The sequence below is a fragment of the Episyrphus balteatus genome, chromosome 1 (assembly GCF_945859705.1).
Source record: "Episyrphus balteatus chromosome 1, idEpiBalt1.1, whole genome shotgun sequence".
NCBI lineage: Eukaryota > Metazoa > Arthropoda > Insecta > Diptera > Syrphidae > Episyrphus > Episyrphus balteatus.
This window is the reverse complement of record NC_079134.1, coordinates 7,355,378-7,377,571: the sequence shown is the minus strand read 5'-3', so window position 1 is coordinate 7,377,571 and position 22,194 is coordinate 7,355,378. Positions and strand designations below refer to the sequence as shown.

The following is a 22,194-nucleotide window of genomic DNA, read 5'->3' as shown; positions in this document are numbered from 1 at the left end:
ATTTTTGAAAAACTGGTAGTTTTGCTGATTTTTCATGGTTTTTGACTGGCTGCAGAACCTTGGCTATTATATGTAGGAAGCTTATACTTACCAAATATTAAATATAGATATTTTTCAACAAAATAAATCTAAAATGAACCCGATGGCTGTACTCCTTATGCAAAAATTTTAAGTTCAAAGTTTTGAGTTTTTTGAAAAAATATTTTTTTATTCTATGATTTTTTACGATTTGACTAAAGATAGAAACATGAAACTAACAGTGTGTTAAGTTGAAACTTTTAACTTTAAGTCCTCTAAATAAAATTGTGTTATTTTCATATCTTCTTAGTGTACCGCTTGTTTGAAAATTCGCAAAAATGCTAAAAAGCCAAAAAAACCCCTACTTAAGGCTATGATTGCACTATGTTTGACATAAGATAAAAGCATGAAATTAATAGTATATTTAGTTCGTACTCTTAGCTTAACACACTGTAAGTTTTAAATTTCTTCGTTTAGTCAAATCGTAGAAAATGACAGTATAAAAATTAGCTTTTTTAAAATACTCAATACTTTGAACTTAAAATTTTTGCATAAGGAGTACAGCCATCGAGTTCATTTTAGATTTATTTTGTTGAAAAATATCTATATTTAATATTTGGTAAGTATAAGCTTCCTACATATAATAGCCAAGGTTCTGCAGCCAGTCAAAAACCATGAAAAATCAGCAAAATTACCAGTTTTTCAAAAATTATTTTTAATTCAGGGATAATTATTACGTAATTTTTTAATATATATTTAAAAATTACTACTCTTAAGCTTTAAAAAGGCGTTTCAAACAAAAAGATATCTTTAGTAGACGCAAAGCTATAATAACATAAAAATGACCTTCTGAAAAAGTTCGAATGCGGGTAGCGGGGAAACCACGCAACTTAAAATTAAATCATCATGGATTTGCTTCCTTATAGTCCTAGAGAACATTCCTACAAAGTTTGATCAAAATCTAAAATGAGACAGCAATTCCGATTGACGCTTGCATACGAAATGACAGTTAACGGTCCATAAAAACTGTTGTAATCGAGAGCGGTGAAATTTTTTTTTTTAACTTTCTTATTTGACCCTTTTATAATGCAGCCCTATACTCGTTTTTCAGATGCATCGACTTTCCCTGGATTCCGAGGTATAAAGCTAATTTGACTCCACTAATAATAATTTTTTTAACGTATATTGAGCTATTTTTAAGTTACAGCAGCTCAGTGCAAGTGTTTGATCTATCTTCACCTGACTTAAACCCGTTATTATAGAACATTCTCAAAAATGTCGTACCATTTTGAAATGGGAATTGAACACACCAAATTTTAAGGTATTTTGGCAAACTCTCGTAGTAGATTTTTTTTTACACAATAGTCGAATGAATTAGGATTATGTAAAAATTTTGATTATGTACTAGGTTGGTCAAAAAAGTGATATTTGCTTCATAGCTCATGCAGGTGAATTTATTCTCAACATTACATGAAAAAACCAACTTTCATATTGGTGCTATCAAGGATAAAACATGGGAACTAAAATGATCCTGAAAAGTTTCCCTCGGAATTTATTGGTATCGGCAATAAATTTTCCAGGGAAATTTAGCTGTGGATTTTTTTTCCCCCTGGAAATAAATTCTAAGGAAGATTCACGATCACACAAAAAGTTCCGAAGGAAACAAAATTCCCCTAGACCCTAGGGTTACAACAGAGCCCCTTATGTCAAATTCGATAAGTTAAAATTTCAAAATTAATGTCGTTTTTCTTCACCAAAGAGGTGCAATGGTAAGTTCGACGGGCTGTCACTCCAGAAGTACTTGGGTCAAATCCTTACCGCTTAGACATTTCGGTTCGGAGTCGGCAGAAGGTCTCTTCCATACTGAGGAATGGTTCACAGTTTCTTTACGGTAACTTACGTTGCTATGTAAGTGTTTTTAGTGTTTAAGCGAAGTCGTAAATGGGTTTTGGTTATTTCCAATACCATCTTTATACCAATCTTAACGTTGGCCAACAGAAACGTAAAATAAATAAGCATCTTGTTAAGATCTTAAATTAAAAATGATTATTATTTATTTGTATAATGCATAAAGATTTTAAACTAATAGTACATTTTCAAAAAAGTACTCTTATATTCTATGGTATTGGTATTTTTTGTATGTTTTACTTATATTTGGATATTGTTGTATTGCTTACAGCTGCAGCTTGTTTGCCACCACTTAGCACAACATAGGGTGTTTTGGTTTCCTTTTGTTTTTGTTGTAACATTGTAAGGGTTCCCAATGGAGTATCTGTTGAGCTCATTGTCTTCATCAACTGAAAGAAAATAAATAAGAATATGAAACCAATACAAATATTTAAACTTTTTACAAAACCTACCCCATCTTGTTCCATTTTCTTAAGTCTCTTCTCAATCTTGTTCTTTCCTGGTCCTTTGCCATGGAATTTATGTGATAAATATCTAAATGCTTCCTTCAAATTCAAAATCCGGCCATTGTCATCAATGTATTCCAATTTAACATTCGGTTTGAATGTTTCCTTGTCGCGGAATTCCATAATCGGTCCGGAATGGAAGCGATCACGTCGACCAAACTTATCGTCATCCCTGAAGAAATTTAAGAGGTTATTAAAATTTATCAACAAACTCTAAATCAGAACTTACCCAGCAGATTTATCTTCAATGGAATAATTCTTAGCTTGCAAATAGGACAACTTTGAGTTACTCGGACGATTTTTATCGTCTTTTTCCAAATATCCCTTGGACAAAGCAAGTTTCAGAGCATTTCCAACACCAGCACCAACATCTGGTTCTTCGTCTAAAATAGCTACATCTCCGAGATCATTGGATATGTCATCTTCCATGGGTCTTATCACATCCTCTGGATTTACCGAATTCCACGTTCCAGTGCTAGCTTCAGGCTCTTCCTGCTTCGTCTCGTTGACACGCTCCTCCACCTCATAGTCCATCATATCGTTAGAGTCCTCATCACGATTACCAGCCATTCCGTAGGTCGGAATGTCACCCAATGTCCTACAGAACTCTGCTGTAGCATTCAGTGTTATGTGACCTTCTTTCAGGCCATTCGTCTGTTCATCTTCATCCTCTGGCTCCTCCTTGACTTCGGCTTTTAGTTCTGTTACATCGACTGGAAGAGTCTTCTTTATAAGCGACTCTTTTTGTTTCAACTTGCGAGCCTTGGATAGAACCTTTTGCAAATCATCTTCTTCGTCGATATTGTGTTTCATCTCGGATTCATCGGGAACCATTTCCACATCGTCATCAGAACCAGCATGAATTCTTCCTCGTCGACCGAAATGCTTTTCAGCTGGTTCACCACCCAATGGAAGCAAATCATCGGCCTTCAACTTTTGTCGTATCTTTTTGACCTTCTTTTTGGGTTTCTTGAACTTAGCCAACTCAACTTCAGTGTATGTATCTGAGGCCAGTTGAATCCTCGTATCTTCAAGAGTTTCCAATCGTTTTCCTGCCAATTTTGTTTTAATCTCCAACAGTTTCCTCTGTTGTTCTTTTCTTTCTTCGAGATTATCTCCAATGACAAAGTTTTTCTTCCTTTGGGCACCTTCAATTTCTTCGTCATACTTTCCGAGAATTCCTCGATCAATAGGATTACCGAGCATATCGTATTGCTCCTCGTACACATCATAACCATAGCTTAATGGGTTCTTCTTTTTGTTGGCGACATTCTTGCGATAATGTTCGTCGTCCATCATGTTGACATTGACCAAAGCATCATCCTCCTCATCCAAAACGTCCTTGTCTTTAAGAGTTAGAATGACAGTCTTGCCTTCGGAGAAGTCTTCCATATCGTGATCTACACGCAGACCGCGAAGATGCTTATCGTTGTAGGCCTTGCGCCTGGAATCTTGTTTGTCCTTCTCCATCAACTCATCAACTCCAAATTCTGCATCCATTTCTTCCAATGCCTTGGCCTGAGGGAAGAAATTTTTATTCATGAATTTTGGTCAAAGCAGTTGAAAATATTTGTTTAATTTGATAAGTTTGCTCTTAAATAATTCCAAACTTATTTCCAAGAAAATATAGTTTTATGAAGGAAAACACAACAAAACTTTTGAAGAACAAAACAAGATAAAAAACAAAATTATGATTTCTGCAGCAGATTTATTAATCTGAGATTAATCGTTTGAGGCTAGAAAAAAGTTGGACAGAACTCTTGGCAGCGTTACCGTTAAGCGACTTTAGTCGCTATTAGCGACCTTTTGGAAGCCTTAGCGACCAAGCGACGACTTTTTATTTAAAGCGACCTTTTCACTAATTTCATAATAGCGACTTTTTTTTTCTTTCTAAAAATTGTATTTCTTTTTTAATTCTGAACATTTAGAGCTTCAAATTTGTGTTTCTTTTTTCGTTCTGAACGTATTCTGAGCTAGTTCAGAGCACCATCGATGGACTCAGAATAAAATAACTGAGCAGACCGAGTTGAATGCTGAAGGCTGAACACAAGCATTTAGCAAGTGAAATTGAAAAAAATTTCAAACAAATCAAATAATGACGCAAGAGTGCAGTAGTCGTTCTAGTTTTTTATTTTTATTTAACCCTTTTGGACCCAGCGTTACTCTCATGTAACATATTTTTAAAAATTCGTAAGAAATATTCCATTAAATATTTTTTTAGGTTTCGATGGCTTAATTGAAAGATAATAATGCCTATTTATTTATTTAAATACTAACAATGGAATTATTAAACTACTGGATTATTACAAAAATTTAGTCAAATATCATACCTTTAATTTTTGTTAATTGAAAAAGGGACTGATATTCACATTTTGTTCTTTTTTTTGCAAACATTTTTTTTATATATGGTCATAGTTTTGAAAAAAAGATATAGAAAATGTTAATGCAATGAAAAAAAATGTTAATTTTCAATGAAAAAATTTAGTGAGCACAGCATTTTGAAGGCAATTTAATCTTCTTTTTTTCTATGGAGCAATGTTTATGTCTATCTCAACCCAAAAAAAATGTATAACTAAAAAAACAAAAAAACTCAAAAAATCGATTTTTTTGATATTTTTTTATGATTATTTCGACTATTGTGGTAAAAAACATTATTCCAATAAGAAATTTAATTCTCTATAAAAAGTTTTATATGCAATATATCAAAATTTTGCTTGGTTTACGAAGTATATTGAAAAAACCAAAAAGGGGGCTTTTGCACCCCTATCTTCAGTTTCCACCCTCTCATTTAATAGCACTCCGCGATTTTATCTTCTTTTATAACCCATTCAACGATTCCTGCAATAAAAACCCGTGAACGGGTTAGTACCTTTCTAAACTATATAATCAATAGCCTATTAAGATCCTAAAATAAAGACTGTTTTTTTTTAGTTTCTAATTTCGTTATTGTTAATAAAAACTTTGTTTCAAGACAACTTATGTTTATTTTTCTACGTAAAAACATATGAAAACGATTTAGCGACTTTTGTTTTTTAAATAGCGACTTTTTCGACAAAAAAGCGATTTTTTTTTCAATTTTTCAGGTTAGCGACCTTTTTTTTCTAAAAGCGACTTTTTTAGCGACCTTTCAAAAATTTTCAACGGTAACGCTGACTCTTGGTGACTACAATGAAGCTAAGAGCTTTGCGATAGGGGGTTTTGTTTTCACAGAAGGGCTTCCTATGGTCGACAAGTCGAGGTAGAGTAGGATGTTGCTATTAATTAGCTCCCAACGCGAGAGTGCCCCAACAGATGACAGAAAGAGTGAAACATTATTTGGACTTCGTGAGGAAGTGTATGATAAAGAATACAGGTCCAAACGCCAGACACCGGCCTGTATGCATAAACAATAGTAAATACAAGATATGAAATTAATAAGTATAAACTAGGTTGATATGAACAAAATGTGGATAAAAAACGTTCATACTTTACAATTTTTTAAGTAAAAGCATTTAATATTTTTTATGCATATTATGATACATTGTCAAAATTTTTGCCGACCGGGTCTCTCATACTCTCTCAGTTACCAACCACCAAACTAAGTGTTGGAAGCCAGTGGGAAAAGGATCATCAGAAGTGTCACAAGTGATTTGCTGGTTTTTTCAAACAAAATGAAAAAAGGGTAGAGTCTATTAGAGAAGACACGCATAAACAGTTGAGGATTTGAAAAAAAAAAACCTGCCAAATAGCAGACAGCTAACATCCCGATGACTAGGTGGCAGTAAAAATATGCGTCCATCCGACCTTCAAGATGAAGTAACAGAAAAATCAAAACTAAAATCTGCTTGTTCGGATGGCCTACAAGCCGAACTAACTGTTTAAAGCAGGTAAAAATGATCTGATCAATAGGATTCACAAACTTTTTTTGTGTTTTTTTTTTCAAAGAACAAAAATCGCGTTTAAAGACAAAAGGAATCGAAAAATTGAAAGCAATCTCATTAAAAGAACAGGAATGGGTAACTGGTTGAAAGAAAGTATACCCAAAAATTAGATAGGTGGCATAGTGTGCTATAAGAAGGTACACGCTAAAAATTTCGCCAGGTAAACAACATCGCATTATATTTTTTTTTTGTGATCCCTTAGAACCTTCATCCATCATCGACCTAATCTTTATACTCCAACAAATTTTAGGAAAACCAAAAAATTTCAAATTTATAAACAGCGTCTCTTTATCGATTTTAAAGTCCCCTACTTTTCCGCATAAAGCGATGAGCTTTATAGAGCCATGTCGCATCTCTAAATCGATCCTACACTACTTCGCTTGTGCAAATGACCTTGGAAACGCTATCATGCAACTTCTTTAATACCGTACTTGAAATACGGCTTGTGCAGTACATTTACATGATTGGGTGAAAAGCTTTTGAGATGCTTTGAGAGAAAGATTCTTCGACGCTCGGTCGTGCAGAAAATTATACGACACGGGCCTAATTTCGACATCCACCTGCTCAGAAAGCTGATAATACAGAGTTAAAGATGACATCGACGCACTTGTAGAGGAGTTTTTGTACTCAGATACGATGGGCAACTTGACAGACGATGACCTCATATTAGGTACCGTGTTCAAATGGAACACGGAATGATAGGTTTTCGAATTTCTTTTAGAGCAACCTTTGCAACAAAATCTGGTTGAGAAAACCAAACATCTTATGGTAAGATGTATTATGAAGGGAAGGCATACTATGTTTCGTAGGTGGTTTTATGGAAGAAAATTTCAGAAGAACCTATGAGAGTGCATCGGCAGCATCTTGAATTAAACCTTTAAGTTTAGTCTGGGCTCACAAGTTCTTGAAAATGTCAATGCAGACTGCGACTGGGTTATTGATAAAAAGTATTGCCCGACTCACGTAGACCTCATGTGTCCACAGGCAGTTAGTCAGCAGAAATTAACGTGCGATAGGTATAGGTGGTTGTTTCTTTTTTGGCGAGTTTGTTTGCCTCCCAATTGTTTGACCATGAGAAATTAATGTTGTACTGTTCAAACATCTCCCTTAAAACTTTTATCAAGGTCACGTTTTTATAAAAAAAAAAAAAAAATGAGTCCTGTATTATATTTAGCTTGATTAAATGGAGTGTGTTTATTAATAGAAGGGTTTTTAAAGCCCGGAATTCTCATGAGAAAAAGTTCCAAAGTTTGTAACGGGTTTGTTTTTCATGGAAGTACGCAGTTCTATTACAGCAAACAAAAATTACTGTTACTACTTTATTAAGTCAAGCTGGGTACTTATCATTAAGCACATTAGGGTTTTAATGAATAGCAAAAAAGATCGCTTATCAAATCCCGTATCTAATAATAATGATGCAAACATTAAATGTGTAATATTTAAAATATTGTTAATTTACCCTCATTTCAGCTTCCTTGCGCATGTCTTCCTTCTTCTTGTTACGGTTCACCCATTTTTCGACATCATCGACCTCATCATCAGACTCGCCCAGTGTTTTAATTCGCTTAAGCTTCTCTTCCAACATTCTCTTTTCCTTCTTCTGCTTTAACTTGTCACGCAACTTCTCCGCCTGAGCCTTGTCTTTCAAGTTATCAGCTGGTTTATGCAAGAACTCGCCCCATTCGTCCTTGTAACTGTTCAGTTGGGCGCCACTTTTATTATTTTCTTCATTTGAAGACTTTTCAGCCGCAGCTGTTGATGGCTTAATTGGCCCAGAATCGACTTCAAGTGGCTTCAAGCCCAATTTGAGACGAATCTTGTTGGTCTCTTCAATGGACAAACAGTCCCCAGCTCCATTTTCAGGAATTGGAGAAGGTGAACGTTCTTTACGTTTCTCTGGCTCCCTTCTCGACGAGGAGGAAGGTTTCTGTTGTTGCGACTCTCTTTGGTGTTGATGATATCGCTCTTGATCGTGATATCGATCTTGATCACGATCTCGTTCACGATCACGATACTTCTCACGCTCACGATCCCTTTCTCTATCTCGAGCTTGTTCACGCTCCCGAGCCATTTCCCTTTCGTGATGCTCGCGTTCACGCTCACGGAATTCCCGTTCGCGTTCCTTTTCCTTTTCATGTTCCCGCTTCTCACGCTCACGAAGCTCTGCCTCCCGATCTCGTTGGTCTCTCTCCCGAGCGCGCTGTTCCCTCTCCAACAGCAACTTTTCATCATTTCTGGCGCTTTCCGAAGATTTCTTCTGGGATTTTGATGTACTCCCATCTTCAGCTTCAATTGGAACTTCCACACAATCAGAACCTAGAAAAGAAGATAAAGACAAAGGTCAACATCGATGTGCGATTGGATTCAAATCGTCGTAGTGTTCGCTTAGAAATTTTTTTAAATTTAATTCCAAGAAAAGTCTGTAAGAAGACCAAAACACCGACCCACCTCAGGAATATTACAAAATCCTTATCCTGCAATACGAGAGAAAGAGAAAATGTGATAATTAAATATGTTCTCTTCTGAAAAGCGCAGATTTTGAAGAATTGCTTGGCTTGGCTGGTAGTGGATTAACAAAATATCTTTTTATTCAAACGTTAGTAATTAAAAATACTTTAACTTTTATAGGATGAAAATTGCGGCAACTAAAGATTTTTTGCACAAAAAAAATTTGTATTCAAGCATTTTGTTTAAATTTCATATATGTATTAATTGATTCCAAAAGATTTTCCGGCAAATTAAAGGCAACAAAATTATATGGGAGTGAGGGGCAATCTTCCATCATTTAAGCGATAGATGTAATTTTCTCAAAAATTGATTTCAAAGACAAAAAAAATATTTGAACACAACGGCAACACCTACAATATTTAAATATGCCTTTTTAAAAAGCTACAAACTTACTCTTATTTGTAAAATTAAAATTAAGTAAATTGAATGCATTGTTTCTGAAAAACTAATCCTTAAACTCAGAGTTTTGAAGAAAAAAAAATATTTAAAAAATTTAAATACATTATGTCGTTTTTTTAACTTTTTCGTAATAATATATGTATGTTTTTAATTTTAAACTTTCATATTTGCGGTTTATACACATTTTAATTAAGTATTTTTCGGACTTATCGCGGTAAGTTGAGCTTATGGGTTTTTTAAAATATGTTTTTCAATATTAGCTGTGTTTTATTTTCCTCGTGATCCAGATCAGATCATATTTGCGAAACAATAACAAAACAAAATCCTGTCTTGTTGAAAAGCTAATAAAAACAATGATCTGATCCGGATCACGAGGAAAATAAAACACAGCTATTGTAGGTGTTGCCGTAGTGTTCAAAATATATTTTTTTTTTTTTGTGCTTGAAGTCAGTTTTTGAGAAACGATGGAAGATAGTCCATCACTTCCATATAATTTGTTTCCTTTAATTTCTTGGACAATCTTTTGTTCAAAAAAAAATTAATTTTAATTTTTAAAAACAATACGGCAACATCGGCAATTTTTAACCTATAGAGCAATGTTTTTCAAACTTTTTGAGTTCGCGACCTCCTTGAGAGGAAAAATATTTTGGCGACCCCCTCACAATATATTGTGAAATAAATAGCTTTATACACTGTACCCCTTCAAAATTCGATTCGATTTTTTTCCGTGTTGCTTTAAATAAAAAAAAAATTAGAGTGACTTGCAGTCACATATTTTAATTTTTTTAATTTTTAAACGCTAACTACAATTGATAAGTATTTTTTTTTTAACCCAGCAAATGCCATAAAAGCACAAATGAGATATTGGAATCTAAATTTTTGGTGTGACCAAAACTAAAAAAAAGCTTGCTTCCGGCCCAGAATATGGTATAAACAATTCTAGGAAAACATGAGGCAAATAAGCTAAGAACTATTCCACTTTCCGACAATATAATCAAGAAAATCATAAGTCTAAAGCTCTTCCTGCTTACACTGCACTGGCCAGCGTTTGTTCGACATGTTTATAGAGAGCTTAGGTTAGGTGGAAAGGGGTGATAAACCGACAAGTCGAATCATCCCACTCGGATCTCGATAGATCCATTGTGCTCCACTATATATAGAGCTGTTATATTATAGAGATTTTTCTCGACTACGAATTGGTTTGGACAAAATATTCTGCTTATTGTAGCGATGATGGTGCCAAAGCTTCGACTGACAACAAAGGTGGATCAATTGCAAAATTGAAACTCGTAATGACAAATGTTTCATGGACACACTACTTTCTTCATCGACAAGTTCTTGCACCGAATTTACTTCCTCCAGAATTAAATGATGCACTTAAAGGTGTGATCAAAGTAGTGAATTTTACAAAAGACAAGGCCTTGCAAAGTCGACTGTTTAGGATTGTATGCGATGAAATGAAATGGGTTCACTCCACAATAATGTTCTTTACCACACAGAGGTCAGATGGCTGTAAAAGGAAAAGGTATTGGCACTAGATTTGGAATTCAGAGCTAAATCAAGATTCAAAATCTAAAAATTCGAACCATTTTTTCTGACCCTACGTGGCTTCTAAAATCATCATTTCTCGCTGATCTTTTTGACTACTTCTCCCTATTTTCCTCATGCTCGTACTGTGTTCACCATATTAGACTAGACTAGACTAATCCCTTTAGTGCGCGCTAATTATAAAAAAAAAACTTAAACATCCTAAATAAGAGCCTCCAAGGAAGAGAGCAAAATATTGTAACTGAAAACAGAAAAAAACGAAAACCTTCGTTATTTTTTCGATTTTTTCTCTATGTTCAAAAGATTCTTGAAGAAAATTCTTCGAAAAAATTAATATTTGTTAGCTCCCACACTCCTCTCATTGTACAAAGATTAATAAATTTGTAGATGAAACTATTGATTTAATTTCCAGAAATGGATTCTGAAAGTGAATTCATGATGGATTTCAAATCCTTTTTTGAATAATTTGGTTGAACTTGATCATATACCGTCTGTAAAACTGAAAAAAACCTTTAAGAATTAGCTAGACGGCATGCTTTTAATGGATTTAATTTTAAAAAATTGCCAATTTATGGATTAAGGGAAGAGAAGAGTATCCTGACCTGGCAAACAAATTTTGTATTATTTATATTTTTGTATCAATATTTGGCTTGCGGCCACTGCTATAGAGGTTAAAGTATTTTATGATTACCAACGTTTGAAAAAGAAAAGATCATCAAAATCGGATGTCGGAGCTGTTCCCTTATAATTTGCTTAAGTTACTCCACTATGAGATAAAATAGAAATGAGTGCCGGCAAAAGCAAAAAAAGAAAGAAGTCACATCTTAAATCGCTTTCATTGATGTGACCTCTTATTATTGTCCAAGCAATTCAACAACTTATTTTGTCTGCACCAAAATACAATCATAAATAATACAATAAACATATAGATTACTCACTATCGCTTTCAGAATTGTCCAAAGAAACGATTACATCTTCTTTTCTTCTTGAGGAATCTTTGCTATGATGACGTTCCTTATGTTTCTTGTGTTTATGTTTGTGACGACGTTCTTCTGTAGATTTGCTACTACTTTTTGGAACTAAAGATCCAGAACGAGATCTTGTTTCTTCTCCATCGTTTTTATGTGAACGATGATGACGATGACGACGTCTGGAGGTGTCACGATCTTTTTCCACTCGTACATCTGAGGATTCAGAGTCAGATCGGGAACGTTTATGTTTTTTGGATTCTTTGCGATGTTTTTTTGATGATGAACCCATTATTTTTAATAATTGGGATTAATTTATAGTATTTTTATCAATTTTTGTTCTTATGCAAAATTATTTGATTTGTTGTGAGAGAAAAAATGAAAAATATTCAACCTAACCTCGTTTTAAACGTTTTGTGCAGCATTGCCAGGTAAAAAAACGTGGCGTTGTTGTAGGTAGAGAGAAAAGATATTTTATTTGACTTAAGGGTGTGTGTGTACAAAATTAACTCTTTATGGTACGTTTGCATTTCATAAATCGGTTATAAAAAGGTATTTCAAAAGAAAAGAAAAAAAATATTTATTAAAGCCTAGTACGCTGCTGATGCGAAACGAAAAATGTTCAAGTCTCCAAAGTCGACAATGAAAATGCTAACAAAAAAAATATCATCGAGTATTCTTTCAAAGTCAAAATTAAAAAAATTCAAAACCAATTTAACATCAAGAAAAATCAACAGAAAATAATTTTTAAAGCAAGAAATAAATAAATTAGAAGTGAAAAAACCGTCAACACTGCTCTTGAATTCAAGAAAAATGCACAGGACAATAAAAAGTAAGTGACAAATGAGTGAAAACTCTCCAATTTTTTGCTAGAGCTGCGTACTGAAAAACGAAAAGCAATACAAAATTTTCCGTTCAGGGTTTCATTAACGAAATTTTAGGTGTGTTTTTTTGTTTATCTATAGGTGTGTTTTTTTGTTTATCTATATAGATTTTGTGCAAAAAAAACGACATCGAGATTTTTGAAATCAAAACAATTTACGTGTTAAATACAACAAAAACTTTATCTGTATAGATTTTTGAAAAATCCAGATAATTATCCAGATTTTACTTTCTCTCGATAGAAAACAGTACTGCCAAGGTATAGTACACTTATTAAATGTCATATTCCATTAAACGACAGCTGTAGTTGACAGATATACGACAAAAAAATAATATTATTTAAATCAATTAGGAAAAACAAACAACACAAATCAATGTAAGTACAAGCATATTTTTTGGAAAAAGATGAAAATTGTACCATGAACTTTGTTTTTTTAATTTAATTTAATAATTTTAGGATTCACGGGTGCAATATCTTCCGCCGAAAAGAAAATATTTTATAACATTAGGTACAGCTCAAAGGAATCGATCTCCCAAAATGTTATCTAGTTGTTGGATGGATAGAGCTAGAGTCACACAGGCATACCACGCCATATAAGTGGCACCCAATTTCGCACAAGAACAATTTAGTTGCAGTTCCGATGTGAAAATTCTTAATCCCGAAGTTATAGCTTGCTCACTTGCCGCAAGTGTAGTTGAACTTCCAAAGAGCATTGTTGAAAGTAATCGTATATCAATCATCAACTGAAAATCAATCAATAGACCTATCGGAAACTTTAATCCAACAATTTATTCGATTCAAAATCGAAAAAAAAGAGACTCAGGAAGAAAACTTGGAGAATTTTTCCAATAGCCAAATTAATAAAATAAGTCCTAACGTAAGTGTTGATGATGAATTGAAACCCATAACCTACGGCGGAAGGTAAAAAATTTACAAATTGCATTGAAGCGCAAAAACTCTTACCAAAGCTGCTAATTGGTGCTGCAGTCGATCTATCAACGGCAATCGCTCTCATAAATAAATAGTGTGCCAAATTACCCAGTGATACATTCACCAAACTAACTCCATTATCGAGATATGCAAAGACAAAGCGTTGTGGCAAAGATATTGTATCAATATACACTTCATTTGCTTATAAATTCGTTTTTAAAATATGACATAATGGTAAGTTTAATAGAAAGCACCGTTTTTATCCATTTGATTTAATTTTTTCTTTGAAGGGACTACCAGTGCCAACGGAAATCCTTGCAAGACGAATGGTTACCCGTTCAGGCATGTCGAGAGTTGCATATGTATGGAGAACTGGACAACACCTTGCACACAATTGGGAAAGAAGGATTTAAAGTACTGCGAGTCTCATTGGGAGGAAAAAATTGACGATCAAGTTGTTAAAGATAGCGAAGAACCACGACCTAGTACAACCAAACATCAACAATATTATTACAAACGAGTAAGAAGACATATTCAACTACTTTGCTTTATTTAAGGAAAAATGTAAATTCATAGTTTTGTAATTGTCGACTTACTGCTGGTGCTGTATTCTATTTGTACTACATTAATCTAACCCTCCGATGTTGATTAAACTGAAAATTGTGTCTTCAATGTTCCCACAATAAAAACTAGAAAAAGTGCAATTGTCATTGATTGGGATTTCCTATAGGTTATTGCAATGACCAGTGACACCACCATGGGCTTCATAACACAACTTTGTTTTGTTTAGATAAATTTAGCTTTTGTTTTTTTATTTTTTTCCAATAAAAAATAATAGCTGTGGTACATTTTAAGCCTTTTGAATTTTAAAAATAAAAAATGTATACACTTGCATAAATTGTTTTTGTTTTTCTTTGCTATTTTCTTTTTGCTTAAATAATTAAATAAGAAGTAAATAGAGAGTACCAAAAAATATAATGAGGTTAATAACAGCAACGGTTTATATACTCAATTGTTCCCGAAATGTGTAGGACCAGTCGATTTGGCATGTTGAGCTTGTATCTGACCAACTAGCATAATATCGTATTGCATGCAACGGGACGAAAACTTTTCCACATCAGTAAATTGCCGCCGATACAGCTAGTAAACATACATAACAACTTCAAACAAACAAAATCTTTCTTAACTTCAACATAAATCAACATTCAATTTATTAACTGATCGTTTACATACATATAAAGTTAAAAGTATTTGTTCTTAACATCAAATAAACAAAAATTTAATAAAAATTCACATCTGAGAAAAAAACTGCGTTATAGATTTTGATTTTACACCCCAAAACAGCACTCTTGCCGGCGAAGTTTTTTTAGTTACATCAGGTGGTTTAATATTTTTATTTAATCCTGATCCTCCTCCAACAACTACCTTAACCAAACTCCAAGAGCAAAGCTTGCCATCGGATGAGATCGATATCAAATTGTGTGCATTCTGTGTGCCAACCATTTGCAAACAGTACACTGGATGCGTATATGTGCAGTTGCACTTAGTGGTGTCCTCTGGATGGGGGTGTGCTTTTGCACTCGATTATCCCAAAGGACAATCTGAGCGAAATACGTTCCACCGAGTATAAGATTTTGATTGAATTTAGGAAAGCATGTTGGCACTCTGACAATGGAATACATCTTCGGGTGTTTGTTTTTTTATATTTTGTGTTCCGGACCATTACAACACCATCTGGTTCATTGGGACTCTCCTATGGAAGTTTTGTAATGGGTTTTAGGTAGAATCGTAGTATACAATACAAATGCAAACCTCATTATTGTGATACAAAGCAACAACCAGTTCAGGAAAATGTGGTGACTAATCCATTGAAGTGATGCATCGATTCTTAGACCATCGGTCTTCGTAGAAAGCTCGATTCAATGACAACCTAGCATGTGTCCTCTCATCGTTTGACTCTTCATAATCACCAACACCTCCAATGTAATCTGTGTAGATGTCGACATTCTTAGATAGAGCCCTTTCGATGACACGTCCAGCGCGTAGAACAAGCCTTTCAAAGTCCCCCGACAAGATGATCATCTGTTTTTGTTCTTCCGATGTTAAATTGATGTAAATAGAGGAGAGAAAAAATTCACTTACTCTCTTTCTTCTCTTCATGTTCTTTTTTGTGTTCAAGTTGTGTTGTTATGGCTGATGCAACTTCCTTCACAGTGGGCAAACCATGTTTTAGAATTCCTGGTGGTAGTTTGGAATGGAAACCATGGAAGATGTGTGGCAGCGATCTCTCTTCGTCATCTTGGGTATCATAGGCAACCACTGTTTAAGGTATAAAACTAACACAGCTAGAGGAACATGACAATCGACAAAACAGGAACAATTCTTTGATTTTTTTTGTTTGTTTTTGTTTAGAGCTTTGTTTTATTAAATTTTAATTTTTAAAATTAAAACAGCAAAAGCAAACTTTTTGACAGACAGCTGTCAAAGTCAATGTTCAGTGCTGCCAAACTGTTGCACGGATTTAAAAAATCTCGATGTCGTTTTTTTGCACAAAATCTATATAGATAAGCCTGGTACGCTGCTCGCGCTAAATTTTAGCTGAGATAAAATTCCCATACAAGTTATCGATAACTTGTATGGGATCCATTTTATCTCGGCTAAAAATGTTCGATAATTTGTATGGAAGCTATGGCTTTAGCAGCGTACTAGGATTAAAAGCCAAGTACGCAGATCAAGTTAAATTTTAGCAGGCATTTGTTTTGTCCGATGTTCTTCATTTTACATTCAATTTCAATTTTAATTTATTAATTGGTACATTAAGATAAAATATCTTTTATAGTAGGGGAAAGTGGCCTAAAATGGCACCCCAAGGTAAAATGGCCCCCTTGCTAGAAATCGTAGAATCGAAAATAATTAGAAAGTTTTATGAACGCGACTCTTTAGTTTATCTGGCAAAACCAACATATACGAAATTTCAGGAACTTCAAGCCATTATTTGAAATTTGACAGGTCAAACTGTCTCTATCCACATCAAAAAGTACACTCGTTAAAATTTTGTGAAATTTTTTTTGCAAAAAAAAAGTTTAAAAAACATTGTATTTTGGAAAAAAAGTTAATGTGTGTACGCATGAAGTATTTCTTATTAATTAACTGAAATAAGTTGGTTTAAAACGATTTAAAATTTTTTGGTGTAAAAATTAAATTGAAAAAACTCAAAATGGGCAAAATGGCCTACTTAGTGCTCGGGTAAAATGGCATACCTATTTCACATGTCATTTTAAATTTTTTTTCACATTTTCATTTTTTTAATGTGAAAATAGTTGCTATTTATGAACGATGTACAGAGAGGAAGTCCTGGACTGAGGAAAGCCCTTGATTCCGTCAAAAACCTAGAAAAAGGCTTCCAAACACTCAAAGTTGCAAAAACTACAAAAAAGAGACGAGCAACCAACATGAACTGGGTTTTGAATGACTCGATGAAAGATCTGGGGGGATTAAGCACCACTTGTTCTAAAAAAAATGGAAAAGAAGCCCTTTGATTCAATTTTGCATTTAAAATCACGTATGTTTGGACAGTGTGCCATTTTACCCGGGTAAATTTGATCAGTGAAATTTGTAGACGTCTTGAAAATTAAAAAAATTAAATACTTTTTGGAACTTTTTCAACTCGCAAATGAAAAAAATGTGAGAGTAATATATTAAACTTTGAAAAGTATATAGTATTTAATACTACGTTTCCACCTACCCTAAATCCAAGATTTAGCTAAGTAGATTAAGCATAAATCTCGAGTGTTATTCTAAATCTCGGATTGAAAGTAGGTGAAAATCTTAGATTTAGGGTAGCTGAACCCAAATCTGAGATTTAGCGAAGTAGATTTAAAATAAATCTCGAGATTTATTCTAAATCTACTTAGCTAAATCTCGGATTTAGCGTAGATGGAAACATAGTATAAGTTTGAATGCTACTGTTTTTCGAGATATAGGACATTTTCCTTAGGGGGGCCATTTTAGGCCACCTTCCCCTACTTAGATATCTTTACATTAGATTTTATAACATTAATGACTTTGTTTAACAAAGATAAAAACAAAAAAAAACTTAAAAACTATTACAAAAATAGAAAACAAAAATAATTAAAATTAAATTAGAAACAAATTTTAAGAAAATGATAAATAACATGTAAAAATAGAATTTAAATAAGAAGAGAAAAATGTAAATTGTGATATTTGAAATTCTTTTTATGTTCATCGGTCAAGAGTTCCATATTTTTATTATGTATATTTTGTTCCTTCATATTAATTGTGGCAGATAAAGAATATAGTTACTATGGAAAATCGTATTTTTTACCATGAGCTGCGCACAACTAGGGTGAAACTTAGTAGCAAAATTTAGCATTGCTAAATTTTTGGAGAGAATTTTGTATGGGAGCTAAAATTTAGCTGGATTTATGCCTGTTTTCACTAGAGCCCAAATGAAATAGTTACGCAAATTATTTCATTTCGAATGTCAAATCGTATACAAAAAATTATTTGAACTGACCTCATTTTCGAAGTTATCCCGTTTGGACTTTAGTGATTTAATAAGTCTATTGGGCAGTAGTGAAAACAGGCTATTAGTGACTTTTTTAACTTATAGATGCCTTTTTATGCCATTTCTTAAATGGACAACAAAAATGTTGAATCTTAATTTCTACAAATTACATGTCGCGACAAGGCGACATGGCGACAAGGCGATATGGTGACAAGGCGACATGGTGACAAGGCGACATGGTGACATGGCGACATGGCGACAAGGCGACATGGCGACATGGCGACATGGTGACAAGGTGACATGGCGACAAGGCGACATGGCGACAAAGCGACATGGCGACAAGGCGACATGGCGACAAGGCGACATGTCGACAAAGGGACAAGGCGACAAGGCGACATGGCGACATGGCGACAAGGCGACATGGCGACAAGGCGACATGGCGACAAGATGACATGGCGACATGGCGACAAGGCGACAAGGGGACATGGCGACATGGCGACATGGCGACAAGGGGACATGGCGACATGGCGACAAGGCGACATGGCGACAAGGCGACATGGCGACAAGGCGACAAGGCGACATGGCGACATGGCGACATGGCGACAAGGCGACATGGCGACATGGCGACAAGGCGACATGGCGACAAGGCGACATGGCGACAAGGCGACATGGCGACAAGGCGACATGGCGACATGGCGACAAGGCGACATGGCGACAAGGCGACATGGCGACAAGGCGACATGGCGACAAGGCGACATGGCGACAAGGCGACATGGCGACATGGCGACAAGGCGACAAGGCGACATGGCGACATGGCGACAAGGCGACATGGCGACATGACGACAAGGCGACATGGCGACAAGGCGACATGGCGACAAGGCGACATGGCGACATGGCGACAAGGCGACATGGCGACAAGGCGATATGGCGACAAGGCGACATGGTGACATGGCGACATGGCGACAAGGCAACAAGGCGACATGGCGACAAGGCGACATGGCGACATGGCGACAAGGCGACATGGCGACAAGGCGACATGGCGACAAGGCGACATGGCGACAAGGCGACATGGCGACAAGGCGACATGGCGACATGGCGACAAGGCGACATGGCGACATGGCGACATGGCGACAAGGCGACAAGGCGACATGGCGACAAGGCGACATGGCGACAAGGCGACATTGCGACAAGGCGACATGGTGACAAGGCGACATGGCGACAGGGCGACATGGCGACAAGGCGACATGGCGACAAGGCGACATGGCGACAAGGCGACATTGCGACAAGGCGACATGGCGACAAGGCGACATGGCGAGAAGGCGATTGGCTGATTTTGCCAATCCGTCCCTTGTGCCCCCCCCAGAAAAAAATCCTGGATCCGCCACTGGCGCCTGGCTACACAGTGTTGTGCCCAATCACTTTCCAATTGGGTGCGTTCACGTACGCACAGATACCCTATCCAAGATACCTAAGTATCCGCTACGTTTGTGAACACGAATCAGCTGTTCTTCAAATCTCCCATAAGATACACAAGAATCCAGAAATTTTTAGGATACCTTTGAATTTTTTTGGCTGTCAACACATGTGTTCGATCAGCTGAGATTTTATATGGGATTACAACAACACAAAGGTATCCGGATACCCTTGGATCGGTACGTGAACGCACCCATTCACATTTTCTAGGAACAAACAGGGAAATCCTCAGCAATCTTGCTTACAAACTGACTGGTTAGGCGATTGAAAAATCACCGTGTAGCCTGGCACAAAGAAACAATAGTTGTGTTCACTAACGCTGCGCTATACTGTTCTAGGCAAAAAAGTACAGCTTTTTGCTGTTCATTGAGTTTTTTCTCTGCAGGGTAGTTTCAAAAAGGTGATATAAGGTAATTTGATGTGTGAGTGAATTATTTTTATTGATAAAAGTGAAGATCACTGTTGGCATGATTCGAGGTGAGGTTTGGTGGAGGGGCAAGATACCCCCCCTATATCCGGCGAGCCTGCGCATCGCCAGCATGCCACGGCCCCGTCTACTAGACATTAGAACCCTTCCTATACCTATTCCCACCTATTTCCGCTTCCCGACTCATCCTACCCAACGAATCCCATCCTCAGGTCCCACTCCAGTTGCCCGTTACAAATGGCCCACATGGGGCATTTCAAAATGACCCACGTGGGGCATTTCCGAATGACCCACGTGGGGCATTTCCAAATGACCCACATGGGGCATTTCAAAATGACCCACGTGCTTACAAACTGACTGGTTAGGCGATTAAAAAATCACCGTGTAGCCTGGCACAAAGAAACAATAGTTGTGTTCACTAACGCTGCGCTATACTGTTCTAGGCAAAAAAGTACAGCTTTTTGCTGTTCATTGAGTTTTTTCTCTGCAGGGTAGTTTCAAAAAGGTGATATAAGGTAATTTGATGTGTGAGTGAATTATTTTTATTGATAAAAGTGAAGATCACTGTTGGCATGATTCGAGGTGAGGTTTGGTGGAGGGGCAAGATACCCCCCCTATATCCGGCGAGCCTGCGCATCGCCAGCATGCCACGGCCCCGTCTACTAGACATTAGAACCCTTCCTATACCTATTCCCACCTATTTCCGCTTCCCGACTCATCCTACCCAACGAATCCCATCCTCAGGTCCCACTCCAGTTGCCCGTTACAAATGGCCCACATGGGGCATTTCAAAATGACCCACGTGGGGCATTTCCGAATGACCCACGTGGGGCATTTCCAAATGACCCACATGGGGCATTTCAAAATGACCCACGTGGGGCATTTCCAAATGCCCCACATGGGGCATTTCAAAATGACCCACATGGGGCATTTCAAAATGACCCACGTGGGGCATTACAAAATGACCCACATGGGGCATTTCAAAATGACCCACATGGGGCATTTCCAATTGCCCCACATGGGGCATTTCAAAATGACCCACATGGGGCATTTCAAAATGACCCACATGGGGCATTTCAAAATGACCCACGTGGGGCATTTCCAAATGACCCACGTGGGGCATTTAAAATGACCCACGTGGGGCATTTCCAAATGACCCACGTGGGGCATTTAAAATGACCCACATGGGGCATTTCCAAATGCCCCACAGGGGCATTTCAAAATGACCAACATGGGGCATTTCAAAATGACCTACATGGGACATTTCAAAATGACCCACGTGGGGCATTTAAAATGACACACGTGGGGCATTTCAAAATGACCCACATGGGGCATTTCAAAATGACCCACGTGGGGCATTTCAAAATGACCCACATGGGGCATTTCAAAATGACCCACATGGGGCATTTCAAAATGACCCACATGGGGCATTTCAAAATGACCCACATGGGGCATTTCAAAATGACCCACGTGGGGCATTTCAAAATGACCCACATGGGGCATTTCAAAATGACCCACATGGGGCATTTCCAAATGCCCCACATGGGGCATTTCAAAATGACCAACATGGGGCATTTCAAAATGACCTACATGGGGCATTTCAAAATGACCCACATGGGGCATTTCAAAATGACCCACATGGGGCATTTCAAAATGACCCATGTGGGGCATTTCAAAATGACAAACATTTCAAAATGACCCACATGGGGCATCTCAAAATGACCCACATGGGGCATTTCAAAATGACCCACGTGGGGCATTTAAAATGACCCACATGGGGCATTTCCAAATGCCCCACATGGGGCATTTCAATATGACCAACATGGGGCATTTCAAAATGACCTACATGGGGCATTTCAAAATGACCCACGTGGGGCATTTAAAATGACACACGTGGGGCATTTCAAAATGACCCACATGGGGCATTTCAATATGACCCACATGGTTCATTTCAAAATGACCCAGGTGGGGCATTTCAAAATGACCCAGGTGGGGCATTTCAAAATGACCCACATGGGGCATTTCAAAATGACCCACATGGGGCATTTCAAAATGACCCACATGGGGCATTTCATAATGACCCACATGGGCCATTTCAAAATGACCCACGTGGGGCATTTCAAAATGACCCACGTGGGGCATTTAAAATGACACACGTGGGGCATTTCAAAATGACCC

The 22,194-nt window shown here is 36.7% G+C and overlaps 1 protein-coding gene and 2 long non-coding RNA genes across 3 annotated transcripts; 1 reads left to right on the top strand and 2 right to left on the bottom strand.

Annotated features, from left to right (window-relative positions):
• Positions 1-2,062: 2,062 nt before the first annotated feature.
• LOC129905534 (U4/U6.U5 tri-snRNP-associated protein 1) lies at positions 2,063-12,190 on the bottom strand. The gene is made up of 5 exons (XM_055981006.1): positions 11,746-12,190; positions 7,812-8,668; positions 2,662-3,950; positions 2,379-2,604; positions 2,063-2,315 (listed from the first exon to the last, which is right to left on the bottom strand). Exons 1-5 carry the CDS (start codon positions 12,065-12,067, stop codon positions 2,163-2,165), a joined length of 2,847 nt encoding a protein of 948 aa, XP_055836981.1. The 5' UTR covers positions 12,068-12,190; the 3' UTR covers positions 2,063-2,162.
• Positions 12,191-12,922: 732 nt separating this feature from the next.
• On the top strand, positions 12,923-14,475 carry LOC129905162 (uncharacterized). The gene is made up of 4 exons (XR_008770554.1): positions 12,923-13,033; positions 13,115-13,822; positions 13,879-14,108; positions 14,165-14,475. It is a non-coding gene; the product is annotated as an uncharacterized LOC129905162 (long non-coding RNA).
• Positions 14,476-14,560: 85 nt separating this feature from the next.
• Positions 14,561-16,080, bottom strand: LOC129905258 (uncharacterized). The gene is made up of 3 exons (XR_008770596.1): positions 15,731-16,080; positions 15,401-15,670; positions 14,561-15,341 (listed from the first exon to the last, which is right to left on the bottom strand). It is a non-coding gene; the product is annotated as an uncharacterized LOC129905258 (long non-coding RNA).
• Between the last annotated feature and the right edge of the window lie 6,114 nt (positions 16,081-22,194).